The sequence below is a fragment of the Ranitomeya imitator genome, chromosome 2 (genome assembly GCF_032444005.1).
Source record: "Ranitomeya imitator isolate aRanImi1 chromosome 2, aRanImi1.pri, whole genome shotgun sequence".
Classification (NCBI taxonomy): domain Eukaryota; kingdom Metazoa; phylum Chordata; class Amphibia; order Anura; family Dendrobatidae; genus Ranitomeya; species Ranitomeya imitator.
Window position 1 is genome coordinate 841,748,829 of NC_091283.1, and position 18,785 is coordinate 841,767,613.

Sequence of the window (18,785 nt, forward strand, 5' to 3'; positions counted from 1 at the left end):
ACAACTCCAGAGTATGCTAAATCTTTCTGAAGATCTTCTGCAGTAAAGCCGGGGTTCTGATTTGCTTCTCTAGGAATCCTTCGAGAAGCTCTCACTAAAATTCTGCTTGGTCTTTCAGACCTTATCTTGACCTCCACTGTTCCTGGTAACTGCCATTTCTTAATTGCAATTTTAACTGAGGAAAGGGCAACTTGAAAACACTTTGCTATCTTCTTATAGCCTTCACCCATTTTCATTTTCAGGGTGCTAGGCAGCTGCTTAGAAGAACCCATGGCTGCTGGTTTTTGGCACAAGGTTAGAGGAGGCTGGGAAATTTACATCACCCGGACTTTCCTAACACGATAGTGAAAAAGCCATAACCCTAACAGGCTAACTAAGGTCTGACACCTTTGTCAAAGTTATCTGAGCACACAAATCCCAAGGGTGCCCAATTGCATCGGCCCATTTTCCTTTTTGTAATTTTTAAAATGTAAAAAAAAATAATGACAACTTTGTTTTTGCCTTAAAATACAGAGGAAATGTGTCAGCTTTAACTTTAGGCCTTTTAGATATTATTTCATCTTCAACTTGCTTAACTGTTCACAATAACAGTACCTTTGATCAGGGGCGCACAAACATTTACGTGTATATCATACTGTCTGCAATAGGACAATATGAATACGATAGTAACCAGGTATCACACAGGTCTGACCAGTACGGACTGGCGAGGCTCCTCACCCGTGATGGGTTCTGCTGGTTACATTATTACTACACATCAGAACTAGATTATCACAGCGACATCGGAAGCGTTTTACCTGCGGAATTCCTCCGCTTTATCGGAAGCCGATATTTCTGTCACCGTGTCCTTCTGTATCTGTGATGGGAAAATACTGTAATATTAGAACAAGACGAGGCGGAATTCTGACTGTTCTCATCAAAGTCCGGAATATTCTACACCCCCCGGTCATCTGACTAATGTGCTAGACGTTTATTTGCAGTTTTGTTTTTAGAAGCTTTTTCTATTTTTTTAGTGATGCGTTGCAGGTTTTCTTTTTTTTAGCGCTGGATATCAGTGACAGATTGAGTCACCAATTTATTCATCCCCCATTCTTTATACTGCAATGCTACTTGTCAGACTGGTTTCTGCATAGAAGGATAAGAAGTCAGAGATTCAGAATTGAATCTCGATAAGAGGAGAAGACTACAATTATGCATTAGTTCGGTATTTTTACCTCTTTTTCCAGCCAGTTGAAAAATTCACATAGAGCAACAGCGTCCTTCACCTGCGAGAGGAAACAGAGAAATGATGATGGAGGTGGCAGAGGAGTCAGCAGCGAGGGGGCGTGGCCTGAACGTCCATGTAAGCGGACGCGTGACAGAGCGCTCCCGCTGCTAACGCTGAGTTTATCCTGATAAGCCGCAGCTGAGCGGCGATTCAAAGCGCTTACCGGCTGCAGGAGAGTCCCGGGAGTGCGGCGGTAAATAGCGGCGGCCCCGAGATCGGCAAACATGACCAGGAGGAGACAAAGAGACGCCGGAGCTGGCGAGGCAGGGACCGGCCAAGATGGCGCCGACGCCAGGGAGAAGGCGGAGAAGGACAACGCGGCATGCCAGAAAAGAATGGCGGTGGCGGCAAAGCTCCAGCAGTTTGCTAGAGTGGAAGCCGCAGGGAACACAGGAAAAGCAGAGGAGGACGCCGGAGGGGACACAGACACAGAAGGAGAGGAGGAAAGCCCAGCAGAGGAGCAGGAGGTACAACAGGGGAGCAGGGATGGTGACATGGCGGTGGTAGCGGGGGGACCTGAAGATAAGGAGTCAGGAGCAGAGCCCACCCTTAGAGATGTCTTTGCACTGGTATCATCCTGCAAACAATCCCTGACCCAGCAGATACAGGAGGTTAAAGGGGATACAGCCCAGATAAATGCAGCCCTGCAGAAGATTGACAAACGTGTGGGGGCTGTGGAGGAAAGAGTGAGCACGGCAGAAGATCATATAGTGCAGCTGCAGAAAGCGGAGAGGAAGTTTGCTCAAACAATATCGGAGCTGGCTGCAAAAAATGAGGATCTGGAGAATAGGTCCAGAAGAAATAACATTCGTATAGTGGGTGTCCCTGAAAAAACTGAGGGGAGGAATCCCACGGAGTATATTGAAAGCTGGCTCCTTGAGACTTTGGTGATGCAGCACTGACAAAAGTATTTGCGGTAGAGAGAGCCCACAGGGTCCCACCGAAACCACCTGTCCCTGGAGCAAGTCCCCGTACCATGCTTGCCAAAATCCTAAACTACAGAGACAGAGACATTATCCTGAGGAAGGCTAGAGACATGACGGATCTGACAATTGGAGGTCAAAGAGTTGCTATTTACCCTGACTATTCCGCCCTGGTACAGAAACAACGGATGATGTTCACGGGTATCAAGAGACGGCTGAGAGAACTGGGAGTGCAATACTCCATGATGTTTCCGGCACGACTGAGAGTGGTGGCGTTGGATAAGATTCATTTTTTCCAGACGCCGGAGGACGCTACCCAGTGGATAGATCTTAACGCTAAAAAGCTTAAAGGGAAAGGAGATTGAAAATGTGAGGCGGGTTGGTCGGGAGATATCTTAAATCTTTCAAAAAGGGGGGAAAAAAAGAGATTGATTGACAGTACACTGGTAATTGAAATGTGAAGGTTGGAGGGTGGAGCTGGGTATTATTCAGGGAATGCACTGGGAGAGCTGGTGCGGCGGTGAAATATGAGGGAGGAAGGGTGTGCAGCGTACTAAAAAGTTTATTTAGTTTCTTGCAGTTGTAATATAATACAGGTTTAATTATACTGTTCTTCTAAGAATTGCGCCGAATTCTGTTATAAACGGTAGCGGGAGGCGGAAGGAGAAGGTTGTGTTAACAAGAGTGTTCGCAATGGGTGATGGTGCCCCACTCTTGATAAGAGGCAGAATGTATAGTATTGGGGGGTGTGGGGGAGGGGGGGTAGGGGTAAGGGTGGGGAGGGAAGTTAGACAGCTCAGAACGGGAAGTAAAGACATAACTAAAGATGATGAGTCACATAATAGGGGACCGCTTTAAGATATTGAGCTGGAATGTGAGAGGCCTGGCGGATAAGTCTAGGAGAGCTGCGAGCTTGCAGTATGCGAAGGATCAGCGGGCTTCTATGATATGCTTGCTAGAGACGCACTTGATACAGGAGAAAGTGGATGTACTGAATAGACGTTGGATACAGAAGGGGTATCATTCTACCTTTTCGACGTACTCAAGAGGTGTGTCAGTGTTGGTGCCGGTGGGAGTGCAATATGAAGAGGTGAAAGTATGCGTGGATGCTGAGGGTCAGTATGTGGTGATACAATGTATATTGTATGGAGTGAGATTGTGTGTTGCGGCAATGTATATTCCACCTCCATATTCAAGTAAGAAGATCAGGGAGGTATTGGAGAGGGTGGGACGATGGGAACCACTGCCAATCTTAATTATTGGGGATTTGAACAATATCTGTGATGACTTTTGGGATAAAAATAAGAACACCCAGAATAGGTCGGAGGGGCACACTACAACATTTGGAACCTATGTGCGTGAATTAGGCATGATTGATTTATGGAGAGTTAGACATGTTGGGGAGAGAGGATACTCGTGCTATTCACCGGCTCATGCTACGCTATCCAGAATTGATATGGCACTGGGTAACCGCCTGTTGGACACAATGGTGGGGGAGGTGCGTTATCTGCCGAGGGCCCTTTCGGATCACAGTCCAATTGAGGTGGAGGTTAGGTTGTTGGGGACACGGACCGCAAGTGGGAGAGAATGGAAGATCCATCCTAACTGGTTACAGAGCATTGACTTGGACGGTATAGGGAAGGAGGTGACGGAATTCTTTGCGTTAAATGATGGGAGTACAGATGCTCTAACCGTTTGGGATGCAATGAAAGCGTACCTGAGAGGGTTACTATTTAGAGACATTAGTAGGTGTAAGAGGAGGACAAGGGAAGCGGAGAGAGTGGCGTTGGAGGAGCTGAAAGCCGCGGAGGACGAGATGGTTGTGCTGGGGACTTCCGAGGCAGAGAAAAGGTTGAGAACAGCGCAAAATTGTATGGAAAAGATTCTGCTGGGGAAACCTGAAAGGAAGCGGGAGTTTCAGAGGGTGGCTTATTTTCAGGAGGGAGAGACAGTTGGACACATGCTATCGGTGGTAGCCGCGGCTCAGCGTGGTGCCTCGTATGTACATTCGTTGGTTTCAGATGGGGGGAGCAGGGTATCTGAAACACCTGAAATTATAAAGGTCTTTGCGGACTTTTACGCGGACTTATATTCCTCCAAGGTCAATGAGTCAGCCGGAGAAACGGAGACTTTCCTTGAGAGTCTGGGTCTTCCGAAATTGAGTGAGGAGGATAGGGTGAGCCTCGATGCCCCTATCACCGAGGAGGAACTGAGTCGGGCGCTGAAGTCTATGGCCAATGGGAAGGCACCTGGGGTTGATGGGTTACCAGCCGAAATCTATAAAAGTTTGGAGGAAGTGCTGATTCCCAGATTAAAGTTAGTACTGGAGGAGGCTGGATGCCAAGGGTATCTCCCAGCATCTATGAGGGAGGCTAATATAGTGGTTATTCCGAAGGAGGATAAGGATCTGGGGAAGCCTGAGTCATATCGGCCAATCTCTCTGTTAACCATCGATGTCAAGCTCTTGGCCAAGGTGTTAGCTACCCGTTTGTCCAGCGTCATTGCTAACCTTGTACATCCGGATCAGTCTGGTTTTATGCCTGACAGGTCTACAGCGGTTAATCTGCGGAGGCTGCATATGAACCTGCAGCTGAAGTCTGACAATTGTGGCCGAAGGGTTATTGCATCCTTGGACGCCCATAAGGCGTTTGACAGTGTGGAGTGGGGATATCTCTGGCGGGTGTTGAAATGTATGGGTATTGGTCCGCAATTTGTGGCGTGGACTCAACTGTTATACTCACTACCAACAGCTAGAATTAGAGTGAATGGGGAGCTTTCTCAGCCTATAAAGTTGGCCAGAGGTACGAGGCAGGGTTGCCCACTGTCGCCCCTTCTGTTTGCCTTAGCTGTGGAGCCACTGGCCGCCAAGATCCGGCAATCGGATGAGGTCCCTGGGTTCAGATATGGGAGTGTGGAGGAGAAGATTGCATTATATGCAGATGACATCTTACTGTTCCTGGCGGACCCGGATGAAGCCTTGAAGGGGGCTATCGAGATCGTTGGGAAATTTGGAGACTTATCGGGATTGAGGATAAACTGGGATAAATCGGTCCTCTTTGAGGTGGATGAGGTGGAGGAGAGTAGAAGTGAGCCATTGGGAGAGGGGCGGCTTAAGGTAGTATCCCTTTTCAGATACCTGGGAATATGGATCTCGATGCCAGTTACAGAGTTTTTATATAGGAATTTGACACCTCTCATGGGCGCTCTTAAAGCAAAAGTGGATGCGTGGAATAAATTACACTTATCGGTGGTAGGTAGGGTTAATCTCATTAAAATGGTTGTGATGCCCAAATTACTCTACGTCCTACATAATGCGCCAGTTTGGATTCCACGTGGGAAATTCCGGCAGATTAATGCTCTATTTAGAAGTCTGATATGGGGGAGGCGGTACCCACGTATTCGCCTGGAGACGCTTCAGCGACCCAAGGAAGATGGAGGATTGGCTTTACCTAATCCTGAGTTATATTTTCTTGCAGCCCAGAGCCAGCATTTGAAGGGCTGGGCGCGGGAGGCGTCCTCCAGTGCGGTACAGCACTTGATGGAGAGGGTGACAGACCGACGACCGGTAGCGCAGTGTCTGGAGGATGGTTCCTTGGATGCATTGGGGAAATTATACCCAACTATGTTTTTGATATATAAATTATGGACCAGACTGCGACAGATTCGGGGGGTCACGGGGCTGACTAAATTTACACCGATATGGTTTAATAATAATTTGGTTGAGTTTGCGGCCCTTGGAGTGCTGGCGGAGTGGCAGGCCAAAGGAATCCACTTGGTGGCTCAGATAATTCAACAACAAGGATTAAAGTCCTTTTCGCAGCTGCAAGGGGAGTTTGGACTGAGACCGACTGGGGAATATCAATATGCTCAGATGAAACATGCTTTTAAAGCTCAGAACAAGGGCGGTGGTGTTGAGATCCAAGAGGACATAGTTCTGGAATACGTGTGTGGGGAAGGGTCCACAAGGGGAGTCATTACCACCCTTTATAAGGACCTTCTACATGCACATTTGCTAGACTTCCCTTTAAAAGCGAGAGCGAAATGGGAAAGAGATTTAGGCCCAATGGAGGATGAAACCTGGGAGTCGGTGTTGGAGTCGGTTCCACGAGTGTCGCTGAGCGAGCCGTATAGACTATCGCAGCTGTACATCTTGCACAGAGTCTATAAATCACCGGAAGTGTTGTGCAGAGCGGGGTTGCGTGCTGACTCTGAATGCCCGAGATGTAAGACTGGGAATGCAGGAATATACCACATAATGTGGACATGTCCAAGACTGGTTGCTTTCTGGTTGGTGGTAATGAGCCGTGTGGAAGGGGCGTATAAATGCAGAGTGCCGAGAGAACCGATGGTGTGCTTACTGGGATATGTGGAAGAAATCAGAGTGGATAACACCTGGAAGATAGCAATAGCTAGGCTATTATATATGGCAAGGAAGGTAATAGCAAGGAACTGGATCAAAGAGGAACCGCCTACAAGGGGTGAATTCCTGAATTATGTTAAATATGGTCTCAATCTGGAAAAGGGGGTCTATAAAAGACGTGGGAAAATAGAAACATTTGACAAAATGTGGTCTCCGTGGCTCGAGCTGGGATGAGTAGTTATGGGAAATGGGAGGATGAGGGCCTCTGAAAGGAAGAGAGTGCTAGAGGAACAAGCGAACATAAGTGAGTCAAATGGCTCAAAGAACCATCAATACTGGTAACAAAAGTATAACTGGGTATGAGCTGTCAGGGGAGGGGGGGGGGGGTTAGGTTTTGTTGGGATTGTTGGGGGCTTGGAAAATGTTAAAATTTTGCAAAATACTGGAAAATGCATAAATTGTATTGTTCACATTTGCTTTCAATAAAAAACTATTTAAACAAAAAAAAAGGAGTCAGCAGCGAGCAGAAGAAAAGCGTTACAGGAAACGAGCGGCCCCCACCACGAGACTAATGCGTCCCCCAGCCACGAGACCAGAGCTCCCCCCCACCACGAGACCAGAGTGTTCCCACCAAGCCACGAGATCAGTGTTCCCACCATGCCACGAGACCAGAGCTCCCCCCAAGGCACGAGACTAATACGTGCCCCAGCCACAAGACCAGAGCTCCCCCCAAGGCACGAGACTAATACGTGCCCCCAGCCACAAGACCAGAGCTCCCCCCCAGCCACGAGACCAGAGTGTTCCCACCAAGGCACGAGACTAATACGTGCCCCAGTCACAAGACCAGAACCCCCCCCCTCCACGAGACCAGTGTTCCCACCAAACCACGACACCAGAGTGTTCCCACCAAGCCACAAGACTAATACGTTCCCCCAGCCACAAGACCAGAGCTACCCCCCCCCCCCCCAACGACGAGACCAGAGCGGCCATCCCCCCCACCCCAACGACGAGACCAGAGCCTCCCCCACTCACAGGCCCAGAGCGACCCCCCCCAAGCCACGTGACCGCAGCGCCCCCTCCCCAGCCATAACCCCAGAGTGGACCCTAGAGGGACAGCAGCAACCCACCCCCTCCACCTATCAACCCAGAGCAGCCCTGTAAACCAAAGCCCGCCAGCCACGGGATGATCAAATAGCTGGAGAGAATGATCCCCCTAAGGGGAAATCGTAGCCCCTCAAAAACACCAGATTACATAGAACGTTTACTCTTCTGTCCAGTTATTAATTCTTCTTGGACTTCCGAATATCAAATCTGCCGAGTTCCCAGTGATATCTGGACACGAGAAACAGCACTAAAATCGTACACATTCAGGCATCTGGGAAAGGTGGGTGACCACCTGCCCTGTAACGGCGCCATTGTGAGCCGAGACACCAGTGGGTGGGGGGTCTCATTACACATAGTCCCCATTAATGTGCATGGATGAGGGGAGTCCTTACGCAAGACGATTAATAGTAGTCCCATTGCCCCGTCCCTGTACTCACATGCGCCCGTCTCATGCCCTCCACCTCCCTGGCGTTCTTCACAGCTTTGGAAAGACATACAGGTGTGTATGGGGACAGGTACCTCTGAGTCTGCGCACGGAGAAAAAATAATAATAATATAAGTGATATTAAATCTCAATCTAAAAACAGCAAAATCTCAAACATGGAACCAGTATAAAATAGAAAAAAAATTATATATACAGTACAGACCAAAAGTTTGGACACACCGTCTCATTTAAAGATTTTTCTGCATTTTCAAGACTATGAAAATTGTACATTCACACTGAAGGCATCAAAACTATGAATTAACACATGTGGAATTATATACTTAACAAAAAAGTGTGAAACAACTTAAATGATGTCTTATATTCTAGGGCAGGGGTCCCCAACTCCAGTCCTCAAGGCCCACCAACATGTCATGTTTTCAGGATTTCCTTAGTCTTGCCAAGGTAATAATTGCATCACCTGTGCAATGCAAAGGAAATCCTGAAAACATGACCTGTTGGTGGGCCTTGAGGACTGGAGTTGGGGACCCCTGTTCTAGGGTCTTCAAAGTAGACACCTTTTGCTTTGATGACTGCTTTGCACACCCTTGGCATGCTCTTGATGAGCTTCAAGAGGTAGTCAGCGGGAATGGTTTTCACTTCACAGGTGTGCCCTGTCAGGTTTAATAAGTGGGATTTCTTGCCTTATAAATGGGGTTGGGACCATCAGTTGTGTTGAGCAGAAGTCTGGTGGATACACAGCTGATAGTCCTACTGAATAGACTGTTAGAATTTGTATTATGGCAAGAAAAAAGCAGCTAAGTAAAGAAAAACGAGTGGCCATCATTACTTTAAGAAATGAAGGTCAGTCAGTCTGAAAAATTGGGAAAACCTTGAAAGTGTCCCCAAGTGCAGTGGCAAAAACCATCAAGCGCTACAAAGAAACTGGCTCACATGAGGACCGCCCCAGGAAAGGAAGACCAAGAGTCACCTCTGCTTCTGAGGATAAGTTTATCCGAGTCACCAGCCTCAGAAATCGCAGGTTAACAGCAGCTCAGATTAGAGACCAGTTCAATGCCACACAGAGTTCTAGCAGCAGACACATCTCTACAACAACTGTTAAGAGGAGACTTTGTGCAGCAGACCTTCATGGTAAAATAGCTGCTAGGAAACCACTGCTAAGGACAGGCAACAAGCAGAAGAGACTTGTTTGGGCTAAAGAACACAAGGAATGGACATTAGACCAGTGGAAATCTGTGCTTTGCTCTGACGAGTCCAAATTTGAGATCTTTGGTTCCAACCACCGTGTCTTTGTGCGACGCAGATGGGGTGAACGGATGGACTCTACATGCCTGGTTCCCACCGTGAAGGATGGAGGAGGAGGTGTGATGGTGTGGGGGGCTTTACTGGTGACACTGTTGGGGATTTATTCAAAATTGAAGACATACTGAACCAGCATGGCTACCACAGCATCTTGCAGCGGCATGCTATTCCATCCGGTTTGCGTTTAGTTGGACCATCATTTATTTTTTATCAGGACAATGACCCCAAACACCTCCAGGCTGTGTAAGGGCTATTTGACCAAGAAGGAGAGTGATGGGAGCTACGCCAGATGACCTGGCCCCCACAGTCACCAGACCTGAACCCAATCGAGATGGTTTGGGGTGAGCTGGACCGCAGAGTGAAGGCAAAAGGGCCAACAAGTGCTAAGCATCTCTGGGAACTCCTTCAAGATTGTTGGAAGACCATTCCCGGTGACTACCTCTTGAAGCTCATCAAGAGAATGCCAAGAGTGTGCAAAGCAGTCATCAAAGCAAAAGGTGGCTACTTTGAAGAACCTAGAATATAAGACATATTTTCAGTTGTTTCACACTTTTTTGTTAAGTCTATAATTCCACATGTGATAATTCATAGTTTTGATGCCTTCAGTGTGAATGTACAATTTTCGTAGTCATGAAATTACGGAAAAATCTTCAAATGAGACGGTGTGTCCAAACTTTTGGTCTGTACTATGTATGTATGTATGTATGTATGTATGTATGTATGTATGTATGTATGTATGTATGTATGTATGTATGTATATATATATATATCTCCGTCACACTCAGGGGGACCTGATCCCGGCTGTAGCTGATCACAAACCTCTGCATTGAAGCCAACAGGAACTATTTCTTTTAATGGTGGGTGACGGCATTTGCTGTCATTTCGGGTAGAATGAGGACATGAGGACCCCCAGTTTGGGGGTCTCGGTGTCCGATCACAGCGACTGCACCTTGGGAATGGTCTCTGACAGCGCGTAGCTGGCCTTGTCGCTGATCCACACCCTCTCCTTCGGGGGCAGCGCGGCACACACACCCTGCAGGGCGCTCAGTACGGACTCGTACGGCTCCAGCTGGATGCTGAACTCAGCGGGAGGAGAAGAGTCCAGGAGGAGGTGCTGTCTGACAGCGGGATCCCGCACTCGCTCGCCAGAAATGAACAACCTGTACATGGGCAACAGGGAGATTTATCATAGCAGACTGACATGCCATTATTTAGGAACAGCGGCTGCATCCTGCGAAAGGCGCCGGCTAAATGCCAATCATCCGCACATCGCACTGACGCTGCATCCTGCACTGAGCTCGATTTATTTCATGTCTATACTAATGGCATAAATATCCCCTGCCTGCATCGTCAGTGGCTCATGCTGATCCTTCTCCCCCTGCTTTACACTGCAGCACTGTGTTCAGTGCACACACTCTATACGAAGAGCTGATTAATAACTATTGCTAAACTGAACAAAAACGGTTCATAGATTACCAGCAAACACAAAGGGAGGAGCTATGAATAGGAGGAGCTGCGAGAAGGAGGAGCTATGAATAGGAGGCGCTATGAGAAGGAGGAGCTATGGAGGAGGAGAAGGAGCTATGAGAAGGAGGAGCTATGGAGGAGGAGGAGAAGGAGCTATGAGGAGAAGAAGGAACTATGAGGAGGAGAAGCTATGAGTAGAAGGAGCTATGGAGGAGGAGAAGAAGCTATGAGGAGGAGGAGAAGGAGCTATGAGGAGGAGGAGAAGGAGCTATGAGGAGGAGAAGGAGCTATGAGGAGGAGAAGGAGCTATGAAGAGGAGAAGGAGCTATGGAGGAGGAGGAGAAGGAGCTATGAGGAGGAGAAGGAGCTATGAGGAGGAGAAGGAGCTATGAAGAGGAGAAGGAGCTATGAGGAGGAGAAGAAGGAGCTATGAGGAGGAGAAGAAGGAGCTATGAGGAGGAGAAGAAGGAGCTATGAGGAGGAGAAGGAGCTATGAGGAGGAGAAGGAGCTATGGAGGAGGAGAAGGAGCTATGAAGAGGAGAAGGAGCTATGGAGGAGGAGAAGGAGCTATGGAGGAGGAGGAGCTACGGAGGAGGAGAAGGAGCTATGAGAAGGAGGAGCTATGGAGGAGGAGAAGGAGCTATGAGAAAGAGCTATTAGAAGGAGGAGCTATGAGAAGGAGCTATGAGAAGGAGGAGCTATGAGAAGAAGGAGCTATGAGGAGGAGCTATTAGAAGGAGGAGCTATGAGGAGGAGCTATTAGAAGGAGGAGCTATGAGGAGGAGGAGCTATGAGGAGGAGGAGCTATGAGGAGGAGGAGGTATGAGGAGGAGGAGCTATGAGGAGGAGGGGCTATGAGAAGAAGGAGCTATGAGAAGAAGGAGCTATGAGAAGAAGGAGCTATTAGAAGGAGGAGCTATGAGGAGGAGAAGGAGCTATGGAGGAGGAGAAGGAGCTATGGAGGAGGAGAAGGAGCTATGGAGGAGGAGAAGGAGCTATGGAGGAGGAGCTATGGAGGAGCTATGGAGGAGGAGCTGGAGCTATGAGAAGGAGGAGCTATGAGAAGAAGGAGCTATGAGGAGGAGCTATTAGAAGAAGGAGCTATGAGGAGGAGGGGCTATGAGAAGGAGGAGCTATGATGAGGAGGGGCTATGAGAAGGAGGAGCTATGAGAAGAAGGAGCTATGAGAAGAAGGAGCTATGAGAAGAAGGAGCTATGAGGAGGAGCTATTAGAAGGAGGAGCTATGAGGAGGAGGAGCTATGAGGAGGAGAAGGAGCTATGGAGGAGGAGAAGGAGCTATGAAGGAGGAGAAGGAGCTATGGAGGAGGAGAAGGAGCTATGAGAAGGAGGAGCTATGAGAAGGAGCTATGAGAAGGAGGAGCTATGAGAAGGAGCTATGAGGAGGAGCTATGAGGAGGAGCTATTAGAAGGAGGAGCTATGAGGAGGAGGAGCTATGAGGAGGAGGAGCTATGAGGAGAAGAAGGAGCTATGAGGAGGAGCTATGAGAAGGAGGAGCTATTAGGAGGAGCTATGAGGAGGAGGGGCTATGAGAAGGAGCTATGAGGAGAAGGAGCTATGAGGAGGAGGAGCTATGAGGAGGAGGGGCTATGAGAAGGAGGAGCTATGAGAAGAAGGAGCTATGAGAAGAAGGAGCTATGAGAAGGAGCTATTAGAAGGAGGAGCTATGAGGAGGAGGAGCTATGAGGAGGAGGAGATGAAGAGGAGATATGAGGAGGAGCTATGAGGAGAAGGAGCTATGAGGAGCAGCTATGAGAAGAAGGAGCTATGAGAAGGAGGAGCTATGAGGAGGAGGAGCTATGAGAAGGAGCTATGAGGAGGAGAAGGAGCTATGAGGAGGAGCTATGAGAAGGAGGAGCTATGAGGAAGAGGAGCTATGAGGAGGAGGGGCCTGGAGAACCATTACATATAAGACTAATTTTTTATTTAGTTACAGATCAGCTGAATTAAATTTCCGAACCTTAATTTGACACAACAGCCCCATGGGCAGTGACTGCGGAGTGGCCCTTCATAGATCCGGGGCAGAATCTCACCTGATCGTATCCGTCCCTATTATGGCGTACGCAAAGAAGACCGGATTATATTCCACATCCGAACCGCGGAGGTTGAAGAGCCCTGAACAAGGAGGAGACACGATCAGATGAAAGCCCCCGCTGACATTTCCCACTCACTGTAGAGGCAGCTGCAGGGGTCTGAGGTCTTATATATCACCGCTTACACGCAACCTCGTCCAACGCAGTCAGGACGATCCACGCGGCTTTCCTCTCCGCCATCTTAGCCCGGAGCGCCAAAATCTTATCCTGCCACGACGCCCCTGTGGATACAGAGATATTCATCACATTGCTAGAGAATTTTTAACCCCAGGATCTAAATCACAGGATGGAAGCCAACAGCAGCCATGACACCTGCGGGGGCCACAAGCTCTACGAGGAGGGGTCCTGGTTTTATGGAGACAAATCTGAATCATAAAAAGTTGTGCAACTTTCTAATATTGATTTTTTACGGCAATTGTTCCTTTTTTCCCCTCTACCGTTTGGTGTTTTCTTGCCAGTTTTAGGTCTGCACCAATATATTCTTTTAATATGCGCCTTTCTTCACGTCTATGTTAATTCCTCTTTTAGTTTTTATATGTTCATGAATGTGGGGAGAATTTTTGCTATCCAGACGATTTATCAATTGGGACTTTAAAAAAAAAAAAAAAAAAAAAAAAAAAAATTGCAACATTTTGCTCCAATGTTCTCTGGTCCTTGCCCCCTAGAGTGATTTTATATCCGGCTGCAATTTTATTTTATTTTATTTTTAGTAATTTTTCTGACATTTCAGCACAACATAAGACAAGATGCAAGAAAAAAGAAAAAAAAAAAAAAAGATAAGCTTTGATTTTGTGCCAAATTCATCATCATGTGAGACATGTTAAAGAATTTGGACCAAAAAAAAGTGAATTGAGCCGTCTGTTAAATTTCTTACCCTTGTCAATATCTCTGCATGCTGTCAGTAAATACAAACTCTTTTTTACTAAATGCTGGCCTAATGAGGGTTTCCTACAATTATTCTCAGTCCAGGTAATCCTCTAGTGTTCCGCTCCGACTGATACATTGTAGCAAACACTCAAACGTGCTATCATGGATATGGGTGGCAGCCAAGAAGCTTGTGTCCTCTAGTACAGGGGTCCCCAACTCCAGTCCTCAAGGCCCACCAACAGGTCATGTTTTCAGGATTTCCTTTGCATTGCACAGGTGATGCAATTATTACCTTGGCAAGACTAAGGAAATCCTGAAAACATGGCCTGTTGGTGGGCCTTGAGGACTGGAGTTGGGGACCCCTGCTCTAGTGTTCTGCTCTGGACTGATACATTGTAGCAAACACTCAGAACCGTGCTATCATGGATATGGGTGGCAGCAGAGAAGCTTGTGTCCTCTAGTGTTCTGCTCTGGACTGTTACATTGTAGCAAACACTCAGAACCGTGCTATCATGGATATGGGTGGCAGCCAAGAAGCTTGTGTCCTCTAGTGTTCTGCTCTGGACTGTTACATTGTAGCAAACACTCAGAACCGTGCTATCATGGATATGGGTGGCAGCCAAGAAGCTTGTGTCCTCTAGTGTTCTGCTCTGGACTGTTACATTGTAGCAAACACTCAAACGTGCTATCATGGATATGGGTGGCAGCCAAGAAGCTTGTGTCCTCTAGTGTTCTGCTCTGGACTGATACATTGTAGCAAACACTCAGAACCGTGCTATCATGGATAGGGGTGGCAGCCGAGAAGCGTGTGTGAACAGAGCCTGATGGCGTGGCCTCGCGGTGACGGCATATACAAACCCGTGTAATGAAGCCCCAGTGTTATCAGGGACTGACAGGGCCTCTCGGGGCGATCGCTCCATATGGCATCAATCAGGTTTTCCTGGACAGGTACCAGGAGGTGGCCGGCGTTCTTCAGGGACAGGGACATGCTCTTCCACTGATCTGCAGGGCGATAAAACAAATAAAATGAAGTCTTAAAGGGGATGTCCAGCTAAAAAGTCCCAAGCCGAAAATGGGCTGGGACTGGAGTGACAAAAGTCATCAGAAAATATTTATTTTGCTACCAGAGACACCAGTTTTTGGAAAACTACAACCCCTAGCATGCTCTAACAGACGACTGCTGGGAGTTGTAGTTGTGTAACTGCTGGTTAGCCACACAGTACAGAAGGGTATATCATTAGTCGTGGTCACATTACCGGTTTGTATGATAAATGGGTCGACCCCGACCCGGGAGCCCTCCGGGAGCACACTGACCAGCCAGTCCTCCTGCGTCGGGGTGTCCTTCAGCCCTGAAACCAATAAAGAGAGATTATAATCTGGATACAAAATGGGAGAAACATTCGGACGTCCAACAGCGACCAGAAATGAGAGCGGCCCTAGTAAAGAGTCTTCGCTGACAGGTTGGATTGTTGGGGGTCCAGATGGAAGGAGCAGAGACCGGATACAACGGGCCACACTTGGGGGTCTGGGAGCCGGACTCCCACTGATCTAATATTGATGCCACCCTAATGGGGTCTTCAGCCCCGATAAACCCACATAAAAAGGGGCAACACCTGTATAATACAGAGAAGACCCCACAGGCAGGGAGGAGCCGGCGACGATGCACCTCACCCATCTTCATCAGCGTCCAGTTACTGTCCATCTGCTGAGCCGCTTGTAGGAAGTAGCGTCCGTCGGTCCACATCGCTGCGTTCTGCTCCGTTACGATTGCGGTGCCTGTTCACACCGACAAAACAAGACGCCGTCAGATCAAACGTGCAAAATAAGCTGCCATGCTATACAAAGAAGCGGAGACATGGGGGGCTGTGTGCAGGGTCGCTGACTGGTGATCACTCTATGCCCTAACTGTACAGTGCGGCTTCTCTACAAACAGCTCCTCATATCTCCAGGTCACCTGTGCCAGCAGGTAAAGGAGATGCTGGGCTTTGCTGCAAACTGTCCGAATTATCAGGCAGTTGTGTCTACACCACATGGCGAGTTACTGGAATGGACGAACTACTGGATTACACAAATGTTTAACTGAAGGAGACAGAAAAATACCATTAATCCATCATGCACTCACCTGCCGAACCATCGAACCCCGAGATAAACTCCCGTCTGCAGTCACAGGGGGCGATGTATTCACTCTGCAGAGTGGAAGAGCGAGAGGTAAGAGAGCGCGTCCTGCCACTTCCCAGACTGACCGGAAAAACAGTCCCCGAGCAGAAGGGCACCAGAGGAGGAGCGCGGAGGAGGAGCGCGGGACCGAGGGGCCTCCGGCCGAGGAGAGGCGCCGGACCGAGGGGCCTCCGGCAGAGGAGGAGCGCGGGACCGAGGGGCCTCCGGCAGAGGCGGAGCGCGGCACCAAGGGGCCTCCGGCGGAGCGCGGGACCAAGGGGCCTCCGGCGGAGCGCGGGACCGAGGGGCCTCCGGCAGAGGAGGAGCGCGGGACCGAGGGGCCTCCGGCAGAGGAGGAGCGCGGGACCGAGGGGCCTCCGGCAGAGGAGGAGCGCGGGACCGAGGGGCCTCCGGCAGAGGAGGAGCGCGGGACCAAGGGGCCTCTGGCGGAGCGCGGGACCAAAGGGCCTCCGGCGGAGCGCGGGACCGAGGGGCCTCCGGCCGAGGAGGAGCGCGGGACCGAGGGGCCTCCGGCCGAGGAGGAGCGCGGGACCGAGGGGCCTCCGGCCGAGGAGGAGCGCGGGACCGAGGGGCCTCCGGCAGAGGAGAAGCGCGGGACCGAGGGGCCTCCGGCAGAGGCGGAGCGCGGGACCAAGGGGCCTCCGGCGGAGCGTGGGACCAAGGGGCCTCCGGCGGAGCGCGGGACCAAAGGGCCTCCGGCGGAGGAGGAGCGTGGGATCAAGGGGCCTGCGGCAGAGCGCGGGACCAAGGGGCCTCCGGCGGAGCGCAGGACCAAAGGGCCTCCGACGGAGTGCGGGACCAAAGGGCCTCCGGCGGAGCATGGGACCAAGGGGCCTTCGGCGGAGCGCGGGACCAAGGGGCCTCTGGCGGAGGAGGAGCGTGGGACCAAGGGGCCTCCGGCAGAGGAGGAGCGTGGGACCAAGGGGCCTCCGGCGGAGGAGGAGCGCGGGACCGAGGGGAAGCGAATGTAGAGATTCTTACTTTTTCTGGCATTGGAGCCATTGATGAGGGGCTCCTAGTGACGGACAACCCTTTTACATGCATGTACTTAAAACTAAAAATAATTCTACAAGTTGGGTTTCATGAAAAATCTTGCACCTTCTGCTTTTTGGGATTTTTCTTCCACAGGCTATTTGCTTGCCTGTACAATGAGGCATCTTAGTATCCGTTAGTGAGCTCGTCCTCATAGGGCGCTTGTAACTCTTATCTGTCTTTTGCAGAGCTTCTCTGTAATGATTTATAAAAATCAGCACAGAGGAGATCAGATAATGACAAATAAAAGAGCGATGAACTCTGCATCAGATCGAGCTCACTGACAGATTCTTAGTTACCTCAATAAGCTGGAAAAGAAGGTGCAAAATTTGTACATAAATACATGATTTACGTAAAAAAAAGAAACAGCCCCAGAAGGTGCCAACAACATATATGGCGCCATGTCCTTGCTCATACAGGGAGATCAGCCTGTAAAGAGATGTGCAGGGCGCCATTAATTATGCAACATCATAATGAAGGTATCAGAAATGTAAGAAATTCCCATACACAGGAGCATTTATAGAAAAGTCCGGAATCTCCCATAATCCAGCAGCTGTCCCCTGGGAGCCGGATTACTGGGCGTTCCCCTGCTTTGTGCCGGACTTTGTGGTTTTACAAATCCCGATCAATACAAAATATATAAAAAAAATTTAAAAAAAGGAAACAGAAATTGGCAGAAAACATTGTTCTCTCCGGCCCCCGGGAACCTGCAATATCCCAGATTACACCTCCCAGTTCACAAACTGGTTTTACTGGTTCTCTAATTTATTCGGACAACTTTACCATCCTGTATTCGGCCGCTTATGATGAGGATGATGATGATGATCTTTGTATAACATGCAAAATAAATACCAAAAATTCTAAGAAATCTTTAGGCCATCGTCTTCTGTAAAGTTGTTTAAAGTTCTATTCAATTATCTCTTTCTGGAAAAGCTGGGTGACAGCAACATGGCCACCAGAAATCCAATAGGGGTCGTCACCCAGCTTTCCTCTATGCAGTGGCTGCAGGATTACTTCATAAGTACAAAGATTTCACACTCTGGGAAAGCTGGGTAACGGAACCTCTTGAAGTTGTTGTGTCCATATGGGTCTTCACCCAGCTTTTCCTGACTCCTGTGTCTGCAGTGATACTTCTGTAATAAAAGTGTGTGTTCATAACTACAAATATATCACATTCAGGATTCTGGGAAAGCTAGGTGACAGTCAATATGGCCATTAGAACAAGGATCTTCACCTAGCTTTCTCAGACTCTTTAGTGTAAAATCTTCTTTGGCATGCAGTGATCGCCCTGCTCGCTCCTCACTGCAGGCTCAGGAGTCATGGAAAAGCTGGATAACAACGTTTGTTGTAGTCATAGCGGCCATATTGGTTGTCACTTAACTTTTTAAGACCCCCTAAATTTCAAATCTTCAGGTAAGGATACTCGTGCTCACACCTCACTGCACAACTAGTCAGATCCAAGACTTCAGAAAAACACAGCAATAGTCTCATATCTTCAATAGGGGCTGTGGTTCAGCTTTCCAAGACCCCTGAACGTCAACCGTGCCTCACAATCGTCTGTTATCCCGACATAAGATTATGCCTAGAAGTAGTCACACAGCTTTCCCTGACTCCTGAGTGTCAATGTTGCATTTACAGAACTTCATCTCCCTGTTCACATACTGCTGCATAACTAAGAAGGCAGCCATGCAGCAAACTTGGAAAGCTGAGTGTCATCAAGAATAGATGCTAT

At 48.9% G+C, this 18,785-nt stretch overlaps 1 protein-coding gene across 4 annotated transcripts in view; it reads right to left on the reverse strand.

The window, feature by feature from the left end:
* Positions 1–18,785, reverse strand: part of XPNPEP1 (X-prolyl aminopeptidase 1) — a 37,613-nt gene that overhangs the window by 10,180 nt on the left and 8,648 nt on the right. For all 4 annotated transcript variants that reach the window (XM_069754252.1, XM_069754251.1, XM_069754254.1 and 1 more), the window contains exons 3-12: positions 15,966–16,029; positions 15,515–15,619; positions 15,100–15,192; positions 14,702–14,845; positions 13,102–13,197; positions 12,917–12,998; positions 10,345–10,555; positions 8,089–8,178; positions 1,212–1,262; positions 795–853 (exon numbers count right to left, since the gene is read on the reverse strand). In XM_069754252.1, coding sequence (XP_069610353.1) covers positions 795–853; positions 1,212–1,262; positions 8,089–8,178; positions 10,345–10,555; positions 12,917–12,998; positions 13,102–13,197; positions 14,702–14,845; positions 15,100–15,192; positions 15,515–15,619; positions 15,966–16,029 — 995 coding nt within the window. The remainder of the gene's footprint in view (positions 1–794; positions 854–1,211; positions 1,263–8,088; positions 8,179–10,344; positions 10,556–12,916; positions 12,999–13,101; positions 13,198–14,701; positions 14,846–15,099; positions 15,193–15,514; positions 15,620–15,965; positions 16,030–18,785) is intronic.